The 25,152-nt window shown below is 41.6% G+C and overlaps 1 protein-coding gene and 1 non-coding gene across 2 annotated transcripts in view; both read right to left on the reverse strand.

The window, feature by feature from the left end:
* Positions 1-25,152, reverse strand: part of atp9b (ATPase phospholipid transporting 9B) — a 286,554-nt gene that overhangs the window by 69,069 nt on the left and 192,333 nt on the right. Inside the window, exons 12-13 of the mRNA XM_078216847.1 lie at positions 11,989-12,149; positions 11,183-11,325 (exon numbers count right to left, since the gene is read on the reverse strand). Coding sequence (XP_078072973.1) covers positions 11,183-11,325; positions 11,989-12,149 — 304 coding nt within the window. The remainder of the gene's footprint in view (positions 1-11,182; positions 11,326-11,988; positions 12,150-25,152) is intronic.
* LOC144496221 (U2 spliceosomal RNA) lies at positions 2,793-2,979 on the reverse strand. The gene has a single exon (XR_013498397.1). It is a non-coding gene; the product is annotated as a U2 spliceosomal RNA (small nuclear RNA).

Consider the following 25,152-nt stretch of genomic DNA (forward strand, 5'->3'; position numbering starts at 1 on the left):
ACCGGGATAACCTGGGCAGATCGAGTTAACCAAGTTCAATCATAACCAGCTGTTCTATGTGAAATAGAACAACCGAAAATGCAAATATGGAAATCGCCTCCAAGGGTTTGCCTTTGAAGAGATTAAATATGGACGGGCAAAAGGACACATATATATAGCCCAGATAATGTCGCTGTCGTATCCCTGGGCATGCCATTGGATAAGTAGTTCCAATGAGCGAGAGTCAATTCAAACTACATGGTGGCACAGTGGTTAGCACTGCTGCCTCATAGCGCCAGGAACCCGGCTTGGGTCACTGTGTGTGCGGAGTTTGCACGGTCACCTCCGTGGGTTCCCTCTGGGTGCTCCGGTTTCCTCCCACAGTCTGAAAGATGTGCTGATTAGGTGCATTGGCCATGCTAAATTCTCCCTCGGTGTACCTGAACAGGCGCCAGAGTGTGACGCTGAGGGGATTTTCACAGTAACTTCATTGCAGCATTAATGTAAGCTTACTTGTGACACTAATAAATAAACTTTAATAAACAAACATATATGATGTTCAGACTGTTCAAATGGGCATGATGCCAATATACTACAGAAGATATTCATGGCAGATCCATATTTGTAACAGCATACGGTAAGTTAGATTTCACATTCTATGAATACATACTGACCGATTTTTTTCCAAAAGAGACCTTCCACTAACAATATTTTCCTATTCTAAACTGTTGTTAAACATGAGGGTTAAACATGAGGCCAAGTACATTTTACAGTGGAAATAATGGCATGCATTAATAACCCAACCCTTTCTAAAATAGTTGCTGGCACATCCAAATATTATGCCTTATAGTTATTGGTAGGGTAGTTGCTAGATTTCCTCCTCTTGGAAGACTGCCAAGCAATCACAAGTCCTTTCATAAGGAGTCCCAATTACATCTATAAGCAAAATTCAGCATTGGTACGGAGGCCCCCACTCCCTCCTGTAAGAAATGTATCCAAGTTGGATTTCTGTTGTATTCCCAAAGTAATTATTACAGGAAATTCCCTCCTGCTCTAAATACAAAATCTTTAGCCTACATCTGGCACACAGAACTGACCATTCCATTAGAAAGCCAATGTGATGCGCTACACGATGGTAAAATTCCACTTGGAACTCCCTCAAGAGAATATTACTGATTTCAGCAATCATAAAAAAGGCCCCAAGAACAATCTGTACAATTAAGGAAGAAATTCTAGATCCTCTGTGTTACAGATTCAACAGGGAAATCATGTCACTGACAAAGAAATGAACTGGCATACATACCACCTTTCATCCACTCAGCACTCTAATAAATGTTACGCAGCCAATTAAAAAAAAAAATTCATTCATGGGACATGAATGTCGCTGGCTTGCCAGCATTTATTGCCCATCCCTAGTTGCCCTTGAGAGGGTGGTGGTGAGCCACCTTCTTGGGTTGACCCACAATGGCGTTGGGGAGGGAATTCTAGGATTTTGACCCAATGACTGCAAAGGAACAGCGATATATTTCCAAGTCAAGATAGTGAGTAGCTTGGAGGGGAACTTGCAGGTGGTGGTGCTCCCATGTCTCTGCTGCCCTTGTCCTTCTAGATGGAAGTGGTCATGGGTTTGGAAGGTGCTAAGGATCTTTGGTGACTTGCAGTGCATCTTGTAAATAGTACACACTGCTGTTACTGAGCATCGGTGGTGGAGGGAGTGGATGTGGTGCCAATCAAGCAGCTTGCTTTGTCCTGGATGGTATCAAGCTTCTTGAGTGTTGTTGGAGCTGCACACATCCAGGCAAATGGGGCGTATGCCATCACACTCATGACTTGTGAATGGTGGACAGGCTTTGGGGAGTCAGGAGGTGAGTTACGTTATGTTATGGATTATGCAGCAGTCAATTTGCATAGAGTTAAATGGCCAGTGAAAAACAGAAAATACTGGGAACACTCAACAGATCAAGCAGCATCTGTGCAGAGAGAAATATATGGTTGTCGTTTCAGTTCTTACTTCACAACTTAACCTGTCTGAGAGATAAACACAGGATGGACATCAGGGTATAAAACAAAATTTGGTGGAAAAGCAAGCAATGAGGAGGACACAAGGCAGTTGCGGAAGCATATAGACAGCTCAGGTGATTGGGCAAGGGTATGGCAGGTGGAATACAATGGGGAAGAAGTGAAGTTATCCACTTCTGTACAAAAAATAAAAACAGAATATTTCTCGAGTGGTGAGACTGGGAAACGTTTGCATTTTGAGGGACCTGTATGTCCTTGCACATGAATCACAGAACGCGCAAGTATAATTAGCGATTCGGAAGGCAAATGGTATGTGAGCTTTTGTTATAAAAGGAATTAAAGACATTTTGCTACATTTATACAGGGCATTGGTGAGGCTACACCTGGAGCAGTGTGTGCAGTTTTTGTCTCCTTACCCAAGAAAGGATTAACATCTTCCAGAGCCAGTATAATAAAGATTCACTAGACTGGGTTCTTTGGATGAGGGGATTGTCCTTTGAGGAGAGATTGAGTAGGCGAGCTCTACACCCCTTGGAGTTCAAAAAAACGAGAGGCAATCTAATTAAAACATATAAAATTCTTTTTTTATATACTGTTCCAATTCAATCAAATCAAGTCCAATTCAGAGTCTCAACAAGTTGAGACATTTCCGATCCAAGCTGACAAGACAGGGCCTCCACTCCTGTCTTGGGCCTGATCTACATGAGCCAAGCTGATTGGAGTAGGTGCAGACTCACTTCCTCCAAGGCTTGATCTCATTTGCATCTTAGCCAAAAGGCCGAGATGCCGCTTTTAAAAATTGCTTCAAATGAAGGTTAAATGTAACCTAATGACCTCAACCAAGCGCAGCATCCTATCCATACTACACTTGATCTTAGCCAAAAGGCCGAGAAGCAATAGCCTGTAAACTTCCACTCGGCCCCCCTCACTCCCTAAGAACAGATACTACACTTGATCTTAGCCAAAAGGCCGAGAATATAAAATTCTTAAGCAGCTTGATGCAGGGTAGATGCAGAAAAATGCTTCTGCTGGAGGAAATCTAGAATATGTGGCCACAATGTCAGAATATGGGGGTCAGCCATTTAGGACTGAGATGAGGATACATTTCTTCCCTCAAAGAAATTACGAAACTTTGGAATTCTCTAACCCAGAGAGCTGTGGACCCTTAATTGTTGAGTATAATCAAGACATAGGTTGATAGATTTTGGATATTAAGGGAATTAAGGGATATGGAGATAGTATGGGAGTTGAGGTAGAATGTTATGCATGACCTTATCGAATGGTGAAGCAGGTGAAATAGCTTAACCAGCTCCTATTTCTTGGGTTCTAATGTGGGCAAGCTACCCTCTAATTCCTCAATATTGCCACCGGTTTTTTTCTCGAAATAGGTTAAGTTTTTTTTCTAAGCTAAGTAGGCAGGAAAGGCTTCAGTTTAACATGCACAATAAAACTGGTACCTCTGACAATGGAGCATTCCCTCACTACTGCAATTAATTGTTAGTTTCGATTATGTCCTTGGATTGGGATTTCAGCATCTCAATCTTCTGACAGAAGGTGAGAATGCAACTACTGAGTACTCTTTAGCACTTGAAGTAATTAATTGAAAATTCTAATTCACTATGTTTGCTGTGCTAACCAATGTACACTGTAAAGTTTGCTTCCTAATCCAGTATAAAACTGCTAGTTTAAGTTTATTTATTAGTGTCACAAGTAGGCTTACATTAACATTGCAATGAAGTTACTGTGAAAATCCCCTGGTCGCCACACTCCAGCGCCTGTTCGGGTACACTGGCGGAGGATTTAACATGGCCAATGCTGCTCGGCCTTTTGGCTAAGATCAAGTGTAGTGTCGGCACCCCATTGTCGGCCGCACTTGGTCGAGGTCATTGGGTTACGCTGAGGCTTCATATGTTTCATATGAAGCAATTTTTAAAAGCGGCATCTCGGCCTTTTGGCTAAGATGCAAATGAGCTCAAGTCTTGGAGGAGGAACCTCCCCCTTCTCCAATCAGCTTAGCTCATGTAGATCAGGCCCAGGACAGGGTGGTTTGGTCGCTCGCCCTGTCTCGTCAGCCTGGATCTGAAATGTCTCAACTTGTTGAGACTCTGAATTGGATTTGATTTGATTGAATTGGAAAAGTATATTAAAAAAAATGCACCTAACCAGCATGTCTTTTGGACTGTGGGAGGAAACCGGAGCACCTGGAGGAAACCCATGCAGACATGGGGAGAATGTGCAGACTCTGCACAGACGGTGACCTAAGCCAGGAATCGAAGCCAGGTACCTGGTACTATGAGGCAGCAGTGCTAACCATTGCACCACCATGCTGCCCATAATAGGCAACATTGCAGGATAAGTCTTCTGAAGAAATTTTGTTTTAGACGAGGGCTCAACTAATACATCCCATCATAACCTGGCTACAATAGTTGATGTTGGCCACAATGAGCAACTTAGTATCAGGCAAGCCTTCAAGAGGAGTTTATCTTTAAAACTGCAATTGCAGTCACGTACTATGCAAGTCATTACAGTATAAATCAGTCACTTTTAAGCAAAAGGAAACACTATTACAAGTTTAACACTAAAGGATCGCTCAAGATCAACTTTACGAATTATATTAATGCTGTGCACATCACACAAAATTTTACGGCCGATAATTAAACATACAGAAGTGTTTACCCTGTAATCCCAGGTATGGTGGTCTGCATCATGATGCATAAAAGCATCACAACTACATGGACAGGCTGGATGGACCAGCGGTCCTTTCATAGAATCCTTACAGTGCAGAAGGAGGCCATTCGGCCCATCTAGTCTGTACCGACTTTCTGACAGGCCATCCCACCCAGGGCGCCGTAACCCGCGTATTAACCCCACGTATCCCCCAACTACACATCGAGATACTAAGGAACCATCTAGCATGGCCAATCCACCTAAGCTGCACATCTTTGGAGTGTGGGAGGAAACCGGAGCACCCGGAGGAAACGCGTGCAGACACGGGGAGACCGTGCAAACCCCACACAGACAGTCACCCGAGACGGAAATTGAACCTGGGTCCCTAGCGCTGTGAGGCAGCAGTGCTAATCACTGTGCCACCGTGACATTTTCATATGCACCAGTTTCATTTAGCCAACTTAAAGTATGTTAATCATTTGGCTGAAAATAACTTAAATACAACATTGAACATCAAGTCAATGAATCACTTAACTGATCACTACACCAACATGCAGTTTAGTCTTTTCATTAGAATTCCCTTGATGTTAGTTATTTATTAAGAGAAAATACTTAAATGATGTGCATGAGGCACATGTCAGTGCTGACACCTGTAAAAAGAATGGCAATTTTCAGTTTGCCAAGTTATAATTACTCACAATATCTATTTATCAAAAAAGTTGTTCCAGCTGTTTGCACCACTAATGACTTCATAATACAATGGTGATAAATTCCATTGACACCGGGATTAATTTATTGCATCATTAGGGTTCATCCACAGTTACCATTTAGAAGTTATGAGCTCTCTACTGCATTCTTCTTAAACAATAGCATTATCAAAAGCAAGCAGTGGGAAGATTAAAGCTCTACTTGCAGATTAAGTACAAATTATCTGCCCTCCTGTTTCAGCACCATTTATTCATTTATCACATAACGTCTAGTATTTCAGGTCAGTGTCAATATGCTCTGCATCCTCGCAGTTAACAGATGTCTTCTCTTGTCAAATGAATTACTTTATGTTTCACGCACTGGTGGTCGCAGATGTGTCACTATAGCAACGTCATTAATTTCAGATCTTACCGGAAACATGCTCTCCAATCAAACCTAATTATACCACATTGCTTTCTTGTCCTACAATAAGGAAACTATAATGTAATTATTGGGACACTTCATTTTCTATTCTGTCGTGGTAAATGAGCAAGCCAAAGTGATGGACGCTTCATGTCAGAATGCTTACTGATGAAGCACAAACCTAATTTGCAGTCATACAAAGGACTACCTTGCAATTAAGATAGACTGCAATGCTCCTCAGACCCAACAACTTAAATTCTGTTTAGCTACTAACAGTGATTTCTGTTTCTGCAGCCCAAAGAGCAGCACAATGCAAAATGACATTTAACAGGTGTTTGCTCGAGCCAACACATATTTTGGCCATTGAACGAGGCGGAACACGCAACATTGCGTGGAATTCAAACCCAAGTTTCCGGACTATTTTCCCTTGCTTAAAAAAATCTTGACCAGCTTGTAAAAGATGATGTGGAGATGCCGGCGATGGACTGGGGTGGGCACAGTAAGGTGTCTCACAACACCAGGTTTATTTGGTATCAAGAGCTTTCGGAGCGCTGTTCCTTCACTTGCCTAAAGAAGAGCAGCACTCCGAAAACTCGTGAGACCAAATAAACCTGTTGGATTTTAACCTGGTGTTGTGAGACTTTGTAAAAGGTGATGACGACAATGAAATGGTCAAAGTGGGAGCAGGTGGGACTCTTGCAATTTAATACCTAGCCTGAAAAACTGTAATAAAGTACCAAATGTGCTGTGACACTTGATCTACCAATATTCTGCAGGAAAATTAAAACATTAAATGGGAAATAGTTACAGTTCAAATAAACAAGATGTCTTCAAAGGAACGGCTGTTCAAAAATGTTTGGATTTACTGCATAGGAGATGCTAACAAATCACAAATGTAAGATCAACTTGCTTTTACGCAGAAAAACCTTTAATGCAGAAAAGCACAGAAGTCTACCTAAAAATGCACACTGAGCGGAAGTAGGAATGATAAATAGGGTGAAAGCCTGAGCGAACACATGGGTCTGAAAGGAGTGGGGGGTGGAGGGCTTCTCCGAAGAGTGTGTGGGCTGAAGGCACATCGCCCATTTTTGAGCATTCACAACAGGACAGTTAGAAAAATGCACCGTTGAGGAGGAGTCGTCATAGGATTTGGGGCAGTTGCAAAGATTGGTGAGACCATGAAGCAATTTAAACACGAGGATGAAAATTTCAAATCTGAGCCGTTGGGGATCAAAAGCCAACAGAGATCATCAGGTACTGGGTAGTGAACTACTGGGACGTGATGCTGGGCAAACTTTATTCATTAGTCACAAGTAGGCTTACATACATTGTGAAAATCTCCTTGTCGCCACATTCTGGCACCTGTTCGGGTACACCGAGGGAGAATTTAGCATGGCCAATACACCTAACTAGCATGTCCTTTGGACTGTGATAGGAAACTGGAGCACCCAGAGGAAACCCACACAAATACCAGACCCCGCACAGACAGTGACCCAAGCCGGGAATTGAACTCGGGTCCCTGGTGCTGTGAGGCAGCAGTGCTAACCGCTGTTGCACTGTGGCGTTACAGATACAGAGATTTGGATGAGATGAACTTTGAGAGCATTGGAACAATCCAGTCTTGAAGGAGCAAAGGCTGGGATGAAGATTTCAGCAGAGATGCTAAGGTAGTGGTACAGATGGGAATAGGAAGCCTTTATGATGTAGAGGATATGCAGCCATAATAAGCATGGGTTGAATTGGAAGCTGAGGTTTCAAACAGGCTGGTTGAGCCCCAGACAAAGGCTGTGGAAAGGATGGAATTTGTTGTTTGGTTTGGAGATAATGTCTTTTCTTCAGTTAAACATGAAGTGCAGCTCATCATAATTGAATGACAACACTAAGGCAGTGGAGATATCAATAGGGATGAAAGCTTGGTGTTAGTGTATGGGTTTGAGCCAAAGGCCATATTTACAGATGATGGTGCCAAGACTCTGTATGCAGACCCAAGGATCAAGGGGCCAAGACTCGGTCCTTGAGAGATTCCAAAAGTCATGGCATGGGGTGAAAAGAAAAACCACTGGAGATACTCTGGCTATGGCCAGATACATAAGAATGGAGCCAGGTCAAGGGTGCTGCACTGAGATGTATCAATAGAGGCGACAGTTTGAAGGAAGGTGGGATAGCTAACCATGTCAAGAATTGTTGAGTTGGCAAGGAGAGATAAAGCATTGTAGTGGCAGTCGAGTATATATTTATCAATTTGATGAGAGCTATTTTGATGTTACAGCAGCGTTGGAAATCTGATGAGAGATATTCAAACAAACGACTGCAAGAGATGTTACAAAGAATATGTATTGTGACTATGAATACGGCGCTCCATCCCTTTAGCATTGTCAGCATCTGTGGGGTGGGGAATAAACTTTCTTCAGCAGCACTCGCATCCCAAAAGAACCCGAACTACGTTTGGGGAGTGATAACTTGCTCAGCAACTTTATACGGTTGGAAATTGGGTTCTAATTTGTGATGAGAGGATGGGAGGACAGGTTACGAATAAGGGTTGACGATAGTGGATTTGAAAAGGACGTGGAACGGTACTTGAGGAATCCAGTTACAATCCAAGTTATGAGAGCCGAGAAGAGAAGTTACTTGGTTGGCATTGGAGATAAGAAGTAGGGTTCATGTTTACACTCCTGGAGAGGTGGGCAGCCTTGGCAAAAGATGAATGAGGCCCTATGCTGCTTGTCCAGGCAGATCTGACAATGGTTACCCCCTTGGTTCTGGATGAAAAATTGAAGGCATAAAATAAAACAACTAGGATGAATAATGGTGCAAGACTTACCAGGGCATCAAGAGTGGGGGACAGAGTACGGCTGCGCGAATAGACTCCTGAAAGTATACTGTTGTGAATGGAAAGCTGAAGATTAAGCAACTGGAAACTGTAAGCGACAAAGGCTGGGGAATGAGTGAAAGTTCATTCTAGAGGAAGACACGAAATAAAGTGGGGATGATAGGGTGTGTGTTTTGTGAGCAATGCAAGAAAGTGATCAGAGGCGGCCTTGTAAATGACCGGGATCACAGTACAGAGGAGCAACGAGAGATGGGGTGAAAATTTGGATATCGGAGTGGACAACAAAGGTTTTAAAGAGGCAAGAGGGATAGAATAAAATGAAGTGTTTGAAAGATAGGTGAAAGCAGCAGGATTCATCTGTGACTGAGTGAGGTGGTGGCGGAAAGTATAGCCAGGCACGAGGCAGGGTTTTAACCACTTAGTTTTGACAATAACTTGACAATTATCCATGAATCTGAAGACTGAACACATCCAAAAACCGTACTCTTTTCTTGAAGCCTCACTGACTTTTAGCATAGGAAGTCCCTGACCCAAGCCGACACGAACCTCACCAACCTTTGGTGTGGGAAGTTTAGCTGTTTGTTTGTATGTGACACATACAAACATGTTTGTATGGGACTTCGCCAACACTCTGAACCCTCTCCTACAAGCAGAATAGCTGATGGTGGAACGGGGGGAGTGAAACTTATTACAGGTACCCTGCATTTATTATTCAGTGATACTTTTCTAGCCATTGTATTTACTTTAGGCTAGAGCCAGCCTAGGCTTAGGCTATTGTAATATGAGTAGGCTTCGTCTTTCTTAGGTGTATAGGTATCTGAAAACCAAAATTATCCGAAATGCGACCGGCCCCAAGGATTTCGGATAACGGATATTCGACCTGTATAACATTGTGAATGGCAAGTTTCTTTATTGGGAGTGAAGACATTCTGGAGGCAAATGGGGGGGAAAACAGGCAGTGAGCATTGGTCTGTTGGCAGAGTTCCCAGGGTGCAGCAAAGCAGAGAAAGGCAAGAGGTTGGTAAGGTTAGTCCCCAGTGGGTATGTGGGGACACTAAGGCCGACAAGAGAGGGTGCTGCAATCTCAGGCTCGATAAGGAAGCATCGACGAATGCCTTTGTTTGTTTTTTTTGAAGAATGCCTTGAGAGGCAGTTTACTTTTACACAGCTGGTAAATAAAAAGGTACACAGGACTGTAATCATAGTAATCTACACTAAATACTAGTGATTAAAAAAGCAGAGAGATTTTATTTGCAGTAGTTAATGCTGGTCAGAATGAAGAAAAATACGTACACTTTAAGACAACTTTTTGAACACCTTAAAAACATTTGACTGTTCAGAAGTGATTTTAAAGAAAATCTAATTACATGTAGAATTATAGAATCCTACAGTGCAGAAGGAGGCCATTCAGCCCATTGAGTCTGCACCGACCACAATCCCACCCAGGCCCTATCCACATAACCCCATGCATTTACCGTAGCTAGTCCCCCTGACACTAAGGGGCAATTTACCATGGCCAATCCACCTAACCCACACATCTTTGGACTGTGGGAGGAAACCGGAGCACCCGGAGGAAACCCATGCAAACACGGGGAGAACGTGCAAACTCCACACAGTGACCCAAGCCGGGAATCGAACCCAGGTCCCTGGCGCTGTGAGGCAGCAGTGCTAACCACTGTGCAACTGTGCCACCAATATATGTTGCCTTCCATTAATAAAAAGAGTTGAGATTTTGATAAACCTGCCTCAAAAGGAGTTTGAAAGCCACTTAAAAATTCCATTAAGCAAAACATAGAGGTAATACTGTACTTTTTGTGCACCTCTCAATTTGTCCACATCCCCAAAATACTAGCTGTTTCACCACATTCAATTTCACGCAATATCATTCAAAATATCACACAACATTTGAGAGCATTGCACTTATATGCCATAGTTAAGAAAGCCCACCAACACCTCTACTTTCTCAGGAGACTAAGGAAATTCAACATGTCCGCTACGACTCTCACCAATTTTTACAGATGCACCATAGAAAGCATCCTTTCTGGATATATCACAGCTTGGTATGGCTCCTGCTCTGACCAAAACCACAAGAAACTATAAAGGATAGTGAACATAGCCCAGTCCATCACGCAAACCAGACTCCCGTCCATTGACTCCGTCTACACTTCCTACTGCCTCAGAAAAGTAGGCAGCATAATTAAGGACCCCACGCACCCCAGACATACTCTCTTCCACCTTCTACCATCGGGGAAAAAAATACAAAAGTCTGAGATCACGCACCAACCGACTCAAGAACAGCTTCTTCCCTGCAGACTTTTGAATGGACCTATCTAATATTAAGTTGATCTTTCTCTACACCTTAGTTATAACTGTAACACTACATTCTGCGCCTTCTCCTTTCCTTCTCCCTTATGTACTCTATGAACTTTGTCTGTATAGTGCACAAGAAACAATATTTTTCAGTGTATACCAATACATGCGACAATAATAAATCAAATCAGTTACATTTTTCATGCAAAATTAGAAGCTTCAGAGTATCAGAAACATGTCAAGAAGCTTAGAAGACAACAACATTACCTGTCTTATCTGTTAATAAATAAACTAAGCGCCCCAGTTCTTCAGGTATTGTGCTTGTCCGAACCACTGTGCCGGGAATATTATCATCTCTCATGATCATCCAGCCGTAAGCTGCTTTCCCCATGTCCAGGTTTACCCGTAAACTGTGCAAACAGGAAAGAGAGAAGTTAACAACTTCCAACTTAATTTAGCGTTGTCTTAAGCCTCAAATCCAACATTGTTAGGAACGTTAACCTGTTAGCATTTTTATTTTCAGACAGTTAACCATCAGTGCATTTTTATACTTATCATAATAAATAAATTAAAACAAGATGAGGCCAAAAGTCTAATGTAATTCCACTCACAACCAAGCTATTAGAAATGGGAGCATGCCAGGAGCACATACCAAAAGATTAAAATTGATTTTAGAAAGATATTAAAACAGGTGGCAAGTATAAAAGGACTATTAAGGTAAGCAACTTGTAATGAATAGGCCACTTAGGAGAACAGGATTTTACATTAGAACTATTATGGAATGACAATTTTTCTTCACAATGCATTCCTCGCCAGTTATTCTTCCAATAACTACTTTGTGTCACTTATTAGCACCGTGAAACTAAAACCACAGCAATAAATGAATGGTATGGACTGAGCTTGTAGACAGGTTGTTCACAGCAGTATGATCCTTCTGGGATCCCCACATTTTTCAGCTTCTGCTCCTACAGTTTCACGATAGCAATCGGTTTCCTTCACAATTAGAACTGGGTATGAATTCCAACATTCACTTTCTGTGGCTTTTGGGCAGCATTTTTTAAAAAAAATCTTACCTGATGGGGATGATATAGGAAAATAATAGGATGAACCGGAACAGGTAACGATACCAAGGGCCCACGAAGCCTTGTAAAGCTACCATAACCACTGAAAGCACAACTAGAGCTAAAAACAAAGCCTTTGTCAATCGATTTAGTTCCAGGTCCAGCAAGCCGACCTACAAAAAAAAAAATCAAAATAGCTGCGAGTTAGTTTAGCACAGCTTAACCAGACTGCATAAAAAGATGAAAAAAGGTTTACTTCTTTAATATATTTTACAATTCTTATTTTTATGATGCATTTTGTATATGCCACAATTTTGCCACATTACTCTAAATTTCTTTTTTATTCATTCATGGGACATGGGCGTTGCTGGTTGGCCAGCATTTATTGCCCATCCCTAGTGCCCTTGAGAAGGTGGTGGTGAGCTGCCTTCTTGAATCGCTGCAGTCCATGTTCTGTGAGTTGACCCACAATGCCCATCCCTAGTTGCCCTTGGAGGGCAGTTGAGAGTCAACCACATTGCTGTGGCTCTGGAGTCACATGTAGGCCAGGCCAGGCAAGGACGGCAGATTTCCTTCCCTTAAGGACATTAGTGAACCAGATGAGTTTTTCCCGACAATGGTTTCATGGTCATCAGTAGATTCTTAATTCCAGATAATTTTTATTGAATTCAAATTCCACCATCTGCCGTGGTGGGATTCGAACCCGGGTCCCCAGAACATCAGCTGAGTTTCTAGATTAATAGTTCAGCGATAATACCACTAGGCCATCACCTCCCCGCAAATTAACAGAGCTTGCATACATTCCAATACTGATAGCAAACAATTGTTATCTATTTTCTATTCCAGATTTGTAACTTTTTTTAATTCATTCATGGGACATGGGTGTCGCTGGCTGGCCAGCATTTATTGCCCATCCCTAGTTGCCCTTGAGAAGGTGGTGGTGAGCTGCCTTCTTGAATCACCGCAGTCCATGTTCTGTGGGTTGACACACAATGCCATTAGGGAGGGTATTCCAGGATTTTGACCCAGCGACTGTGAAGGAAACGGCAATATATTTCCAAGTCAGGATGGTGGGTGGCTTGGAGGGGAACTTGCAGGTGGTGGTGTTCCCATTTATCTGCTGCCCTTGTCCTTCTAGATGGAAGCGGCCATGGGTTTGGAAGATGCTGATTAAGGATCTTTGGTGAATTGCTGCAGTGCATCTTGTAGATAGGGCACATTGCTGCTACTGAGCGGTGGAGGATCTGAATATTTGTAGATGTGGTGCCAATCAAGTGGGCTGCTTTGTCCTGGATGGTGTCAAGCTTCTTGAGTGTTGGAGCTGCACCCATCCAGGCAAGTGGGGAGTATTCCATCACACTCCTGACTTTGCCTTGTAGATGGTGGATAGGCTCTGGGGAGTCAGGAGGTGAGTTACTCGCTGCAGTATTCCTAGCCTCTGACCTGCCCTTGTAGCCACTGCTGGCAGATCACAAAAAAGTTGGAGGAGCACCATTAAAATCACAAATCTACAGTTTGAACGTTTCTGATTTTTAATCAAGCAACTTGCACAATAAAAGCGAAATACTGCGGATGCTGGAGATCTGAAATAAAAACCAAGTGCTGGGAAAACTCAGCAGGTCTGGCAGCACGCGTGGAGAGAGAAACAGAGTCACCGTTTCAAGTCCAATAAGACCTTTCTCCAGAACTGTTCTGAAGAGGAGCCACATTGGACTCGAAACAGGTGTGACGAGGAATCTAAACAAGAAGGTGAGACTTTTACAAGAAGTGCTGGTGGATTGGGAGTGAATGCCAATATGCCAGAGCACAGAGGGGTATTGGGATTTGGTGCAAGTTAGGAAGCAGACAGAAGAAGGGCAGCACGGTGACACAGTAGTTAGCACTGCTGCCTCACAGTGCCAGGGACCCAGATTCAATTCCCGGCTTGGGTCACTGTCTGTGTGGAGTTTGCACATTCTCCCCGTGTCTGTGTGGGTTTCCTCCCACAGTCCAAAGATGTGTGGGTTAGGCTGATTGGCCATGCTAAATTGTCCCTTAGTGTCAGGAGAGCAAGCAGGGTAAATGCATGGGGTTATGGAGATAGGGCCTGGATGGGATTGTGGTCGGTGCAGAGTTGATGGGCTGAATAGCCTCCTTCTGCACTGTAGGATTCTATGATTCTAAGAGTTTTGGATGAGCTCAAGTTAACGGAGGGTGGAACTTAAGAGGTCTTCCTGGAGAATAGTCAGGACTGAAGGCAAAAACATATTGAAGTAGGTTTCAGCAGCTGAGGCAACAGTGGAGTCAGGAGAGGTTATTGAGTTGGAATTGCATGGTTTTTATGATGTAAACGGATACGTTTACCCTGCTTGCTCTCCTGACACTAAGGGACAATTTAGCATGGCCAATTAAATACAGACACTGCAAATGGTCACCTCAGAAAGGGGAGGAACCAATAGTAATAGAATGCAGATTGAGTTGGGGTTGAAGACAATGGTTTTGGTCTTTGCAAAGTTTAACTGAAGGAAATTGACACTAATCTTGGATTAGATGGCAGATGTGCAAACTGACAACAGGGAAGGAGTGGAGGCATCGAGAGAGAGCTGCTGCTTCCATCAGTGTACAGGTGGAACATGATGCACAACTTTGGATGTCATGATTCGGGGGCAGCAGATAGAAGAGCGATTCAAAGGAGGCCAAATACAGGTTCCTTGCAGGACTCCAGAGATAGTGGCACAGGAGTAGATGTGTGGGAGATTCTCTGGATAAGTGATAATGGAACTAAGTGAGCGCAGCCCAGTACGAGTCCTGCAGAGAGGCCCAGCTCAGCTGGACAACTAAGAGGAATTGCAGGAGGATGGTGAGGTAGTCTGTGCAAAGGCTACAGATAAGTTGAGCAGTTTGAGGAATCATAGAATCAGACAGTGCAGAAAGAGGCCATTCAGCCCATCAAGTCTGCACCGACCACAATCCCACCCAGGTCCTGTCTCCACAACCCCATACACTTACCTTAGCTAGTTTCCTTGACACCAAGGAGCAATTTAGCACGGCCAATCCGCCTAACCCGTACATCTTTGGAGTATGGGAGGAAACCAGAACACCCAGAGGAAACCCACGCAGACACGGGGAGAATGTGCAAACTCCACATAGACAGTGACCCAAGCTGGGAATCGAGCCTGGGTCCCTGGCGCCGTGAGGCAGCAGTGCTAACCGCTGTGGCACCGTCTTTCATGCTCACAGTCACATAATGTCACTTGCGGTTTTGATAAGAGCCGTTTCTGTGCTCTGGCAGGAGTGGACATCTAACTTAAACATGGAGCATGGTAAAAAAAAATAGGCATATCCAGTGCAACATTCGAATCAATGGTACCCGTTTTTTGGGCTATGGATGATGTTTAGTGACCAAAATAGCATCTGCAGCATGTGTGCACAATTTTGGGGCAGTCATGCCCATGCCATACGAGAGCATGCACTCAATGAACATCACCATATGTTTGCAAAGCAGACAGGTTGTGACATCAATCAGCAGTACTTTTAGATCTTAACGTCCCAGCCAATTCCCCCCAGCTTGCCTTGCACAGCTGCATACTCATTTATCAGCAGTAAAGAACACCCCACCAGCCCTATTCAAAGGGATCAATTGCCTCCCAGTTAGTTGCCACTTTATTTCTTCTGGTTGCTGCTTCGATTCTATAACTGTTTGGTGCTTTCTGTAGCCATTTACATTTGCCAAAATTTACAGGCAGTGGTGTGACAGGTTCTCACAGAGTTTTGCCAACTTCAAAGCTTGTGTGCAAACCAGCTGCTCCCAGATGTGGGTGCACTGACAGCTATTCCTCTCAGAATGCAGAATGACTTGGACATCGAAGAGAAGACACCCAGAGAGCAATTCTCCTACCAGAACCTCAGTGAGTAGCAATGTGCAAGGTGTAGCAAGGAGGTGTGTATTAAAACCATCCAACTCTGGCAGCCAGAACTGTAACCTCAGCTGTAGCAGGACCGCATTGCCAGTGGCTGTGAAGATGATCATGGCAATGAACATTTAGATATCTTGTTCCTGGTTGGAGCTTCAGGTATTTTCAGTATCTTGCGTCTGCCATCCGCTGTTGCATGAGGGGGGTCACTAACCCACTCTATGCATTAAGGAACTTTCCCAGTAGGAAGCAGGCTTAGCAACAAGGCTTCGCTATGATTGCACACTTCCCCATGATTCAGGCTCCATCGACTGTGTGCACTTCAGCAAGTGACACCGTATGTCAATTCTGTCCTATACTGCAACTAACTCCTGCGAAGCCAGTGGCTGGGCAACCTTGGCAAAGAATCATGCAGGTCAAAGCTCAGGATCTTGGCAATAATCATAATGCCTTCACAATGTAATTAGTTGACTTTTGCATGCAGTATGGCATGATTTTATTCATAAATTTAGTTTGGAACACTTTCATTTTGTGGCACCTTTTATTTTTGCATTGTCAAGCTGATGACGTGATCGAGGAAAGATTGGGGATGGTTGGAGAATTGGGATTGGAGTCACTTGTATCGTACTCCGATAAATTCTTCATTCCACTCATAGAATCGCTACCTCTGCAGAAGGAGGCCATTCGGCCTATCGAGTCTGCACCAACCACGATCCCACCCAGGCCCTGTCCCTGTAACCCCACATATTTACCCTTGCTAATCCCACAGACAATAAGGGGCAATTTAACAAGGCCAATCCACCTAACCTGCACATCTTTTTCACATATGAATCCAAAAATACACATCCCTCCCAAGTTTCAATGGTAAAAATTTCCTAAAACCCAACGCCCAAAACCTGACCAATACACTTACTAGCACTTGATTTAATATGAATGCGCATTCCGGTGAGTTTTGGTGTTTGCCAAAGGGAATTTTGTAATGACGAAAGGAACAATAAATGTAAAGAAAATAGAAAATTCAATCTTTTTACAAAGCATTCTCGTGAACAGTAGAGCCATAGTAACTCGCTGCACAGAAGGTAGCTATTTCAATCTGCGCTAGCCTGTGGGAATCCAAAGTGAATCTTCTCTGCCCCACATGCTCCCCATAGCACTATAAATTCCTCTGCTGCAACTGTTTCTCTGTGGCAATGCATGCCATGCCTCAACAATCCTCTGCAACATCTCTCTTCCCATTCACTCAGTGAGGATTTTAAATTGATGGTCCCTGTTCACTTACTCCTCAACCAGAAATAGTCTTTTCCCTAATTATTGCTATCAAAATCCTTCATAATTTTCAAAACCTCTCGAGTCTCAAATTAACAATCCCCGGGCCAAATGTAATAATCCCAGTCTCCCTTTCTAGCTGTAGTTTTCCATTCCCAACAACACTCTGATGAATCTACGATGCATGGTGCTCTCTATGGTTTTAATGCCCTTTCTAAAATGACAAAATTGCAGATAATACAGGGAAGCACAGCCTAGCCAATGTTTTGCACAAATTTATCATTACCTCCTTTTTTTTTCATAATTGTCCCAATTTATAAAGTCCAAAATGCTCCTGGATCTTAAAATGGCTTTATCTACCCGAGTGCTCAGTAATGAATTAGCAATGTGAAGCGTGGAGCACTGGGAAAGGGGAAGGAAAAAGTCCACGGCTTTGAAATGTGGTGTTTAAGAAGCCTAATCACTACCGGATGGATGAATGGAAGAAGAGCAAGAAGCTGACAGCGATGGAAGCAGCTGGACAACATTAAAGCCTGGCTTAACCAGAACTCCAAAAACCATGGCATTCACTGACACGGTGATTGGAAGGTTTGGAGGACCATGATTGTCTATGGCACTCAGCATGACACTTAGATGATGATGATCTACCTGCACTGTCAATTTCAGGGAATTATGTATTTGAATTTCGAGGGCTTGCTGTCCATTCACATCTTTCAAAGTATTTTCATTGAATTCACATTCCCATGATTGCTTTATTCTCCCCAAATATATTACCATTACATTTATAAGCATTCAAAATCCCCTTACGATGGCCATATTGGCCTTGGAGTAGTGCAGCGTAGATTTATCAGAATGATGCCTGGGCTCCAAGAATTAAACTATAAGAAAGGATTGCACTAACTATGGTTGCACTCCTTGGAATTTAGAAAGTTAAGGCGGAGATTTGATCAAATTTTTCAAGCTATTAAGGGAAACCAACAGGGTAGAGAGAGAGAGAATCCATTTCCATTAGTTGGGGAGTTTAGGATTAGAGCACACGGTCTAAAAATTAGAACCAGATCCTTCAGGTGTGAAGTTACTTCCACACGAAGTGTGGAATTCTCTTCCACAAGTGTTGATGCTCGGTTGATTGCTAATTTTAAGTCTGAGACTGACAGATTTTTGCTCACTAAAAAGGTATTAAGGGATAGGGGACTAAGACGAGTATATGGAGTTAGATTGCAGGTGTGGCTTGAGGAGCTAAATCTGCCGCTTGTGCTCCTAGTCCACTCATCTGACTACCTTCCTGGAGTTCATAGTCCTGAATATTATGTCTGTGACGGCTGTATTAATGTAGATTCACTAATTGAATGCTAATTGAAATTAAGTCGTGAGAAATAATTCTGCTGGCTTTTACATCCAATTGTTACAATAACTCACAGTGAGGAGAAAGAATAATTTGCATTAGGCTTCAGTGATTCCTCCTTTCAGCTGTCTTGCCGCAACCAGAAATAGTTATTCTTCAAATTACTCATGATCATAATTTTAACTACATTGTCCTTTTATTCAGATTGGGCAACTCGTTTCTGTTCAGTTGATTTAAGATTCTGTTGATCATAATTAATCAATTTTTAAATTTTCCAGCAGCCCGCACTGTAGCTATTTTTCCTGCTCATTTTTGAATGCATTACAGTCAATAAAGTCCCGCAAGGGAGCAAAAGCATCACAACTGGATTTCTCTTGCTCCTTTCCGGCAGCTCTTGTCATAGACCTTACGGCACTGCAAAATGGGACACAAACACAAACGTTTCCCTTAATTACAGAAACAATCAGAAAATTACACCTAAACATTTGTGAAGAATTCAAACATTCCTGAGGCTTGCCTTTCTCGTCCCCCGAGAACCAAGATTCTATAGACGACGGCAAACTGATTTATCAGCTGCACTCAAAAGTAACACAACTGAGGCAAATATCTTGCGATTTCCACAGCTTCTACTAATACGTGGTTTATGCTTGAATTATTGAGAAAAATGGGTTTTGGGATTAAAAAGAAGAAAAATTAAGCCAGAGAAGCAGAGCACGTTTCAAAGACCAGATTTCTTTGGGTTCACAATGGCAGTCTAAGTTTCAGGCCTCACTGCGGATCAGATGAAGTCATTATTCATTCAGTCAAGGAAAAAAAGACTCAATTACCTCAACCTAAAGATGCTATCAATGAATGCAAAGTGCATATTTTGCTCTATTCATCTAAATCCCATTAAAAGTGAAAGGAATGATTTAATCTGGCCGTCTAAAGTTGGTCTTTTTTTGTAATAAAATAAAGAATCACTGTCTCACAATATGCATAACTACTGACTGAGACTGTTCCCCCTGCATCATAAACAGCAGAAATAACTGTGAAACTCTATACAGAAAATTCAGCAAAGAATACTACTGTTCCCTTGGAAAAAGTCACGGCTCCAATGAACTGCCACCTCATAAATATGGTAAGTTCTGCTCTATTACAACAAAGAAAAACAATTCTTGGTCAATAAGTGTTGCGTAACATTTTCCCTTTCCCACACAGTGTAACCATCACTTTCAATCTACATACTACAAAAACATCTGATTTGTAATTGGTTCATCAAAAGCAAGAAAGAATTGAACACAAAAAGTAAATGGAGGCTTCCATGACAAGCCATACTCATGTCAGCATTTAATTAATAGGCAACAATGATAATCTGACAAAAATACAGTAAAACACCATATTAAATAAAATAAAAACAAAACTGCCTGTAAACAAAATGTACTTTATACACAATAATCCATGTTAATGTAGTACTAATTACATTTGTACAATACTGGCTACCATTTCCTGAAGCTTTGGCTGTAATCGGATACACTGTAATGCATGGGAAAACGCAAAGTTAAAAGGACACTAGCTTTATTGCTCTGCATTAACTTTTTGCTCAGAGTTTCAGCTTGACATTTTACATTTGGGCAGGCCAGTTAATGAAACACTGATAGCAACACTTATTGCACAGAGACTGCGCACCTTTTTTTTCCCCCCATTTTGTATCTCAACATTAAATTTTTACGCCAGAAGTAAATTCAATTTCACAATCTTATCCAAAACAAGCATCATAATTAATTCTGAACCATAAATGTTGCAAACTTGAACGCTAAAAAAATTTAGCGCAACTCTCGCACTTTAGATTCTGGCGCATCTGAGTTTATTTTCCCTAAAATAGTCAATCGCACCAACAACTTGCATAGAAACCAAGCAATATTCTGTTTGCAAACGCACAACTGTTTCACCTACCATTCCACAAAATCCCATTATCAGCCAAACATCTTTCTCTGACTGATGACACAATATATATACAAAAGAGAAAATGCTTCAAAAAACACTGATGGGGTGCGGGAAGAGCTGATGCGTGAGGCTGGACAAAGACTTCAACTGATGCAAACTAAAGACAGACAGGATGGAAGTCTATTCCCGCTGGTCAACAAGTTGAGTTTGAGCGGTTTCAATCTTGTTACAAGGCCACAACACATTCATTGCAGTTTTAATGTAAGCCTACTTGTGACTAATAAATAAACAAACAACACAAAGTCACTTTCAGGTGGCCTTAAAATTGGCCCATTCCAATGTGCCCATTCTTCACTTCGACAACTAAATTTGCAGTTTTTATTTTTCAAGGTTCAGCCGGAACGCTGACTTTACATCCCACCCAACATTTGCTCTCACTTGACGTCAATCGATCAGGGGTCTAAAACCAGCTTTGCACCCAAACCACCAACTTCCCCAATGGACAAGTTCGGCTAAAACCTGCTCCTTGATCATTAGTGGCACAGGTGGGCACTGTGGACAAATCATTTTCAGTATCTCCTGGAAGTAAAATGGTGAGGGTGATACATTTCTACATCAGTGGTGTACCATCTTGAAGCATTCAGGACGAGGCTTCATAATAAATTGAATTTCACATGCTCCAAAACGAGAAAGCGCATCACTACATTATACTGTATAATCAGGTTCTGAACTAAAAGTAATAATCCCACACACACCCTCAAGCTAGAAATGGTCTTCCACAATATGGCCTTTCTTTATCGATTACGAGGGTGTGAAACTGGTTTCTCATTTTATTGAAATCTGTACATGTCTTCAAATCAATGTTACCAGATTAAATGAACAATTACATTGTTAGCTAGTCAAGGATGGGGACAAGACAAAAGACAGAAACCTACTTGATGCATCTATCATGTATTTCACTCCTACTATATTAACCCTTAGAGATTACATGAAAAAGACACAAGTATCCCTCAGTAAAGAGCCGAATGATACCCCCAGAAAACCCTCCAAATAATGCATGAAAATCTGAAATGTCTGAATCACTTATTCCGCTAATTTGCTATTGCCTGGAAAATTAAAAATTACAGGGTCTGATTACTAGAGTACCCAGTCGTATAGAACCATAAAACATAAAAATGCAGGCTCTCTAATTCTGAGATCTGTGTTAGTCAAAGGTGCAAACACCTTAAAGCTGAAGTTTTGATATTGTTCATGAAACGCCAAAAAACAATCCACGATAATAGACACACACCTCCATTTCTTGTACATCTTAATAGCAAAGTCAAAGACTGCTCTGGTTTCAAAAATAAAAATCGTGCATTTCTGATTGTATTTCACCGTGGTTGCCTGCAACATTTGCCGCAGCGTTTGAGAGCGACAATCTGTATAATTGTAATCGAAGATTGGTAACTCTGAACTGGAAGAGAGTCACAACAACTCGACATTTATAGCTGACCCCATAAAACTTTTCTTTATGTATTTCTAACTGACGTATAATTGCAGACCAATCATAAAAATTACATATCACAGTATCTTAAGTATCGCGCTGAGCAATTCCTCTCATGGCTTCAAAAATTCACTTTACCTTCGAAACTATAAGTCATGATTTTCAATTCCTCACATTTCATTTAATAATCTAACACACATTGTAAAATAATAATAGTTTGTTTATTTCCTACTATTAGTCAACTCGCTTAAGAAAATGTTTTAAAAAGGTCACTATTATTACGCATCCATTGACTTAAAAACTAGTTTCATTTCAACTTTGTTTTGTTATTTTGGTGTACATTACTCTTGCTCCTATGAAACATTTGATGATTGATTTCATACTTAATGGCTTGTAAGAAATCTTAACATTTGGACTTATGGGAAAAGTTGCCCAGATTGACAGATAAAGTAAAAAGGTCTGTATTAATTTCCAAATAAAGAAATGCATGGAGTGGTATTTCACTATGATTATACTCCAAAGTACCAATTACTACACATCAGAAACTATAGCGGGTGACACTCTACAATAAAGGAAATAATTTCCAGTTGGAGAGACAGAAACTGCTAATATGCAGGGTTCGAGTCTACAAGAATCTCTGCAAAAGGAAGTAGCTAATAAGGTTTAATGATGCATGTCAGGAAGCCACAATATGTAGGGAAACACAGCTGGCTTCATTTTGTAAACTCTTCTGTATACACATCTTTCCAGTTCTCAATTGTCAGCTGTGCAAGTGCCACTGGGGACAATTTAAATCATAAATCAGGATAGTCCTCAGTTTCTTGAAATTAGGGCCAAAATACATTAATACAATACGTGTCCGATCTTAGAGCCGCTGCCCTCGCTGAAGTTTACCAGGCATACATAATTGAGCAATTCTTACGTTAAAAAACGCAAGGAAAATTACATTCCTTAACTTGCTTCCTGAGGGCGATGTCCAAAGCCCTATGTTCCAGATGAAACCAAGGACTGATAGGCACGTGGTTTCTGTGGCAGAGATTTTAAATTTTAAACTTGTGTTTTAACCTTCTTTAAAAGAAAACTGGTGCATGTAAGCGTGCTGATAAATTACTCGTTTCAGTAACGAACACAATATCAAAGTATTGCGGTGAACGCAATGTGCAGGTGACAGTAATTAGCTGCAGATGACAGAAGTACTCTGAATTCATACCAGATGGCGGTTAAGGGTCAGTGGAAAGTAGCAAACCCACCACAAGGAAACTGTTGTAATGTACAATAACTATCAAACTTCCAAGCACTCAAAAACAAATTAGTTATTCTACCACAGGAAGAAAACAACATGGCTATAACATTAAACTGCAATAAACTGGCACAACTGCAGTCACTCCATTCAAATCAGCTTAAATAATTTAACGAGTTCAAGAATGAAATGCAAACATTTTGAAGGAAACGAAGTTACTGCTGCAAATGCAAGAGATAATTAAATGGCAAGATTATATTAATTCAAAGCATACCACTGCGATATTTAACCTATATTTTAAAGTATAGGATTTTGTTGGAGGTTGCAGACCTAGATCATACGAAACAACCCACTTTTATTCATTTTTTTAAAAAGGAAGAGGGCAGTTAGCAGTTTCTTGATTTGAGTGAAATATTCCACCCACTGTTATTTTTAAGGGTGAGAGCATTCAAAAGAAATGGCGTAAAAATTTGTCAGCCGATGCAACTAAAAATACGATCGAAAAGGTTAAAAATGCAATTAAAATAAAAAACATGAGTGAAGATGCAATAATAGTAGAAATCCACCAAGTCTGCACACCAGCTGCAAACGAGCAATAGTTTTCTTCATTACAAGCAATTTGGTCCTAATCTCCAAAGCTATTTACGCATATTTCTTTTAAGTTTAATGCGTAACGGTGGTCAAGACTCAATGCTAGGTGCATTTTTCTATAAATGAGATCAGCTTCACATCGGAGATGCAATCAAGGAAAACATTACACAGAAAAAGGTGTTCTCGCATTATGTCAAACATTAACTGGAAGCATAAATCCTTTTATGGGCTCTGTCACCGACTGATAGGTCAAATGTATTAACTACTTCATATCACCAAAATATGCAGATTGGGAAGCTATTGCGTCAGGTCATTAGCCTGTAATTAATTAACAGAAAAGGCACTGGTTAGAGGTCTACAAGTGACCTCGGCAGCCTTGAGCTGACATTCGTGCAGCTAACTACAAGAATCAAAACCAGCCAAAATTATACATGGGGAAAAAAAAGGTTTTACTTTTGACTACTGTCCACTGACTGTAATTTTCAAACAGAGTGGATTTTTGCCACCCCCAGAGTCACAGATTCTAGCACTCACTCTTACACTTGCATCAGCAAACCATATTAGAACCATTCCCAAGCATGAATTAACAGAGTAAGAGGAGATGACAATAAATGGAGAGTGCGGAAATTTGCTCAAACAGGTGGAGAACACTGCCTTCGCTGTATTTTTTAAATCTGTGTACGAGAAAAGCACAGAGGGATAAAATTGCATGCAAAAAGACTTTGTGCACAATATCACCGTCTTGGCTCAGGCATTCACATCTAAAGTGGCCTTTCAGTGAAATCAACCGAACCACTTGCCTGGGCAATGATTATTAAATGAGAGCGTACTTGTGAAAAAATAGTCTGTGAGGCCGGCAAAATTCAGTTCTTTTTTCTTAAAATTGATATTCAGCAATGTTACTGTGCTGAAATGCAAAATGAATCATCATAGTCAGAGGATATTTACTCAGGTATTGCAAATTGAATTATTCTTTGCAGAGGTTAAATATGGAGGTCTTGAAACTTTAATTGCAAGGTTAAAGGAAGTAGAGCTTGCTGAAGTTCCAAACAGTCCAAGGGATCCCCAAGCTCAAAATTGTGCTTCAAATCTCCAACCGTACTGACTTATTTCGAGGCAAAAAGACTGATGTTGCAATCTCACTATTCCTATTCTCCCCTTGCCTATTGTCATCAGTGTAAATTGGGACAAGAGAAACAAGTTTGTTACATTCCTGAAAACCTACTGCTTTTGGTCTTTATATTGGAGGCAGAATGTACTTGCACTGGAGGCAATACAGCGAAGGTTTACTCGATTGGTTCCTGGGATGAGAGGGTTGTCCATTGATGAGCTGAGTAAATTGGGCCTACACTATCTGTAGTTTAGAAGGATGAGTGGTGATCTCATTGAAACTACAAGGTTTTGAGGGGGCTTGACCAGGTAGGCACAG

The sequence above is a fragment of the Mustelus asterias genome, chromosome 7 (assembly GCF_964213995.1).
Source record: "Mustelus asterias chromosome 7, sMusAst1.hap1.1, whole genome shotgun sequence".
Classification (NCBI taxonomy): Eukaryota; Metazoa; Chordata; class Chondrichthyes; order Carcharhiniformes; family Triakidae; genus Mustelus; species Mustelus asterias.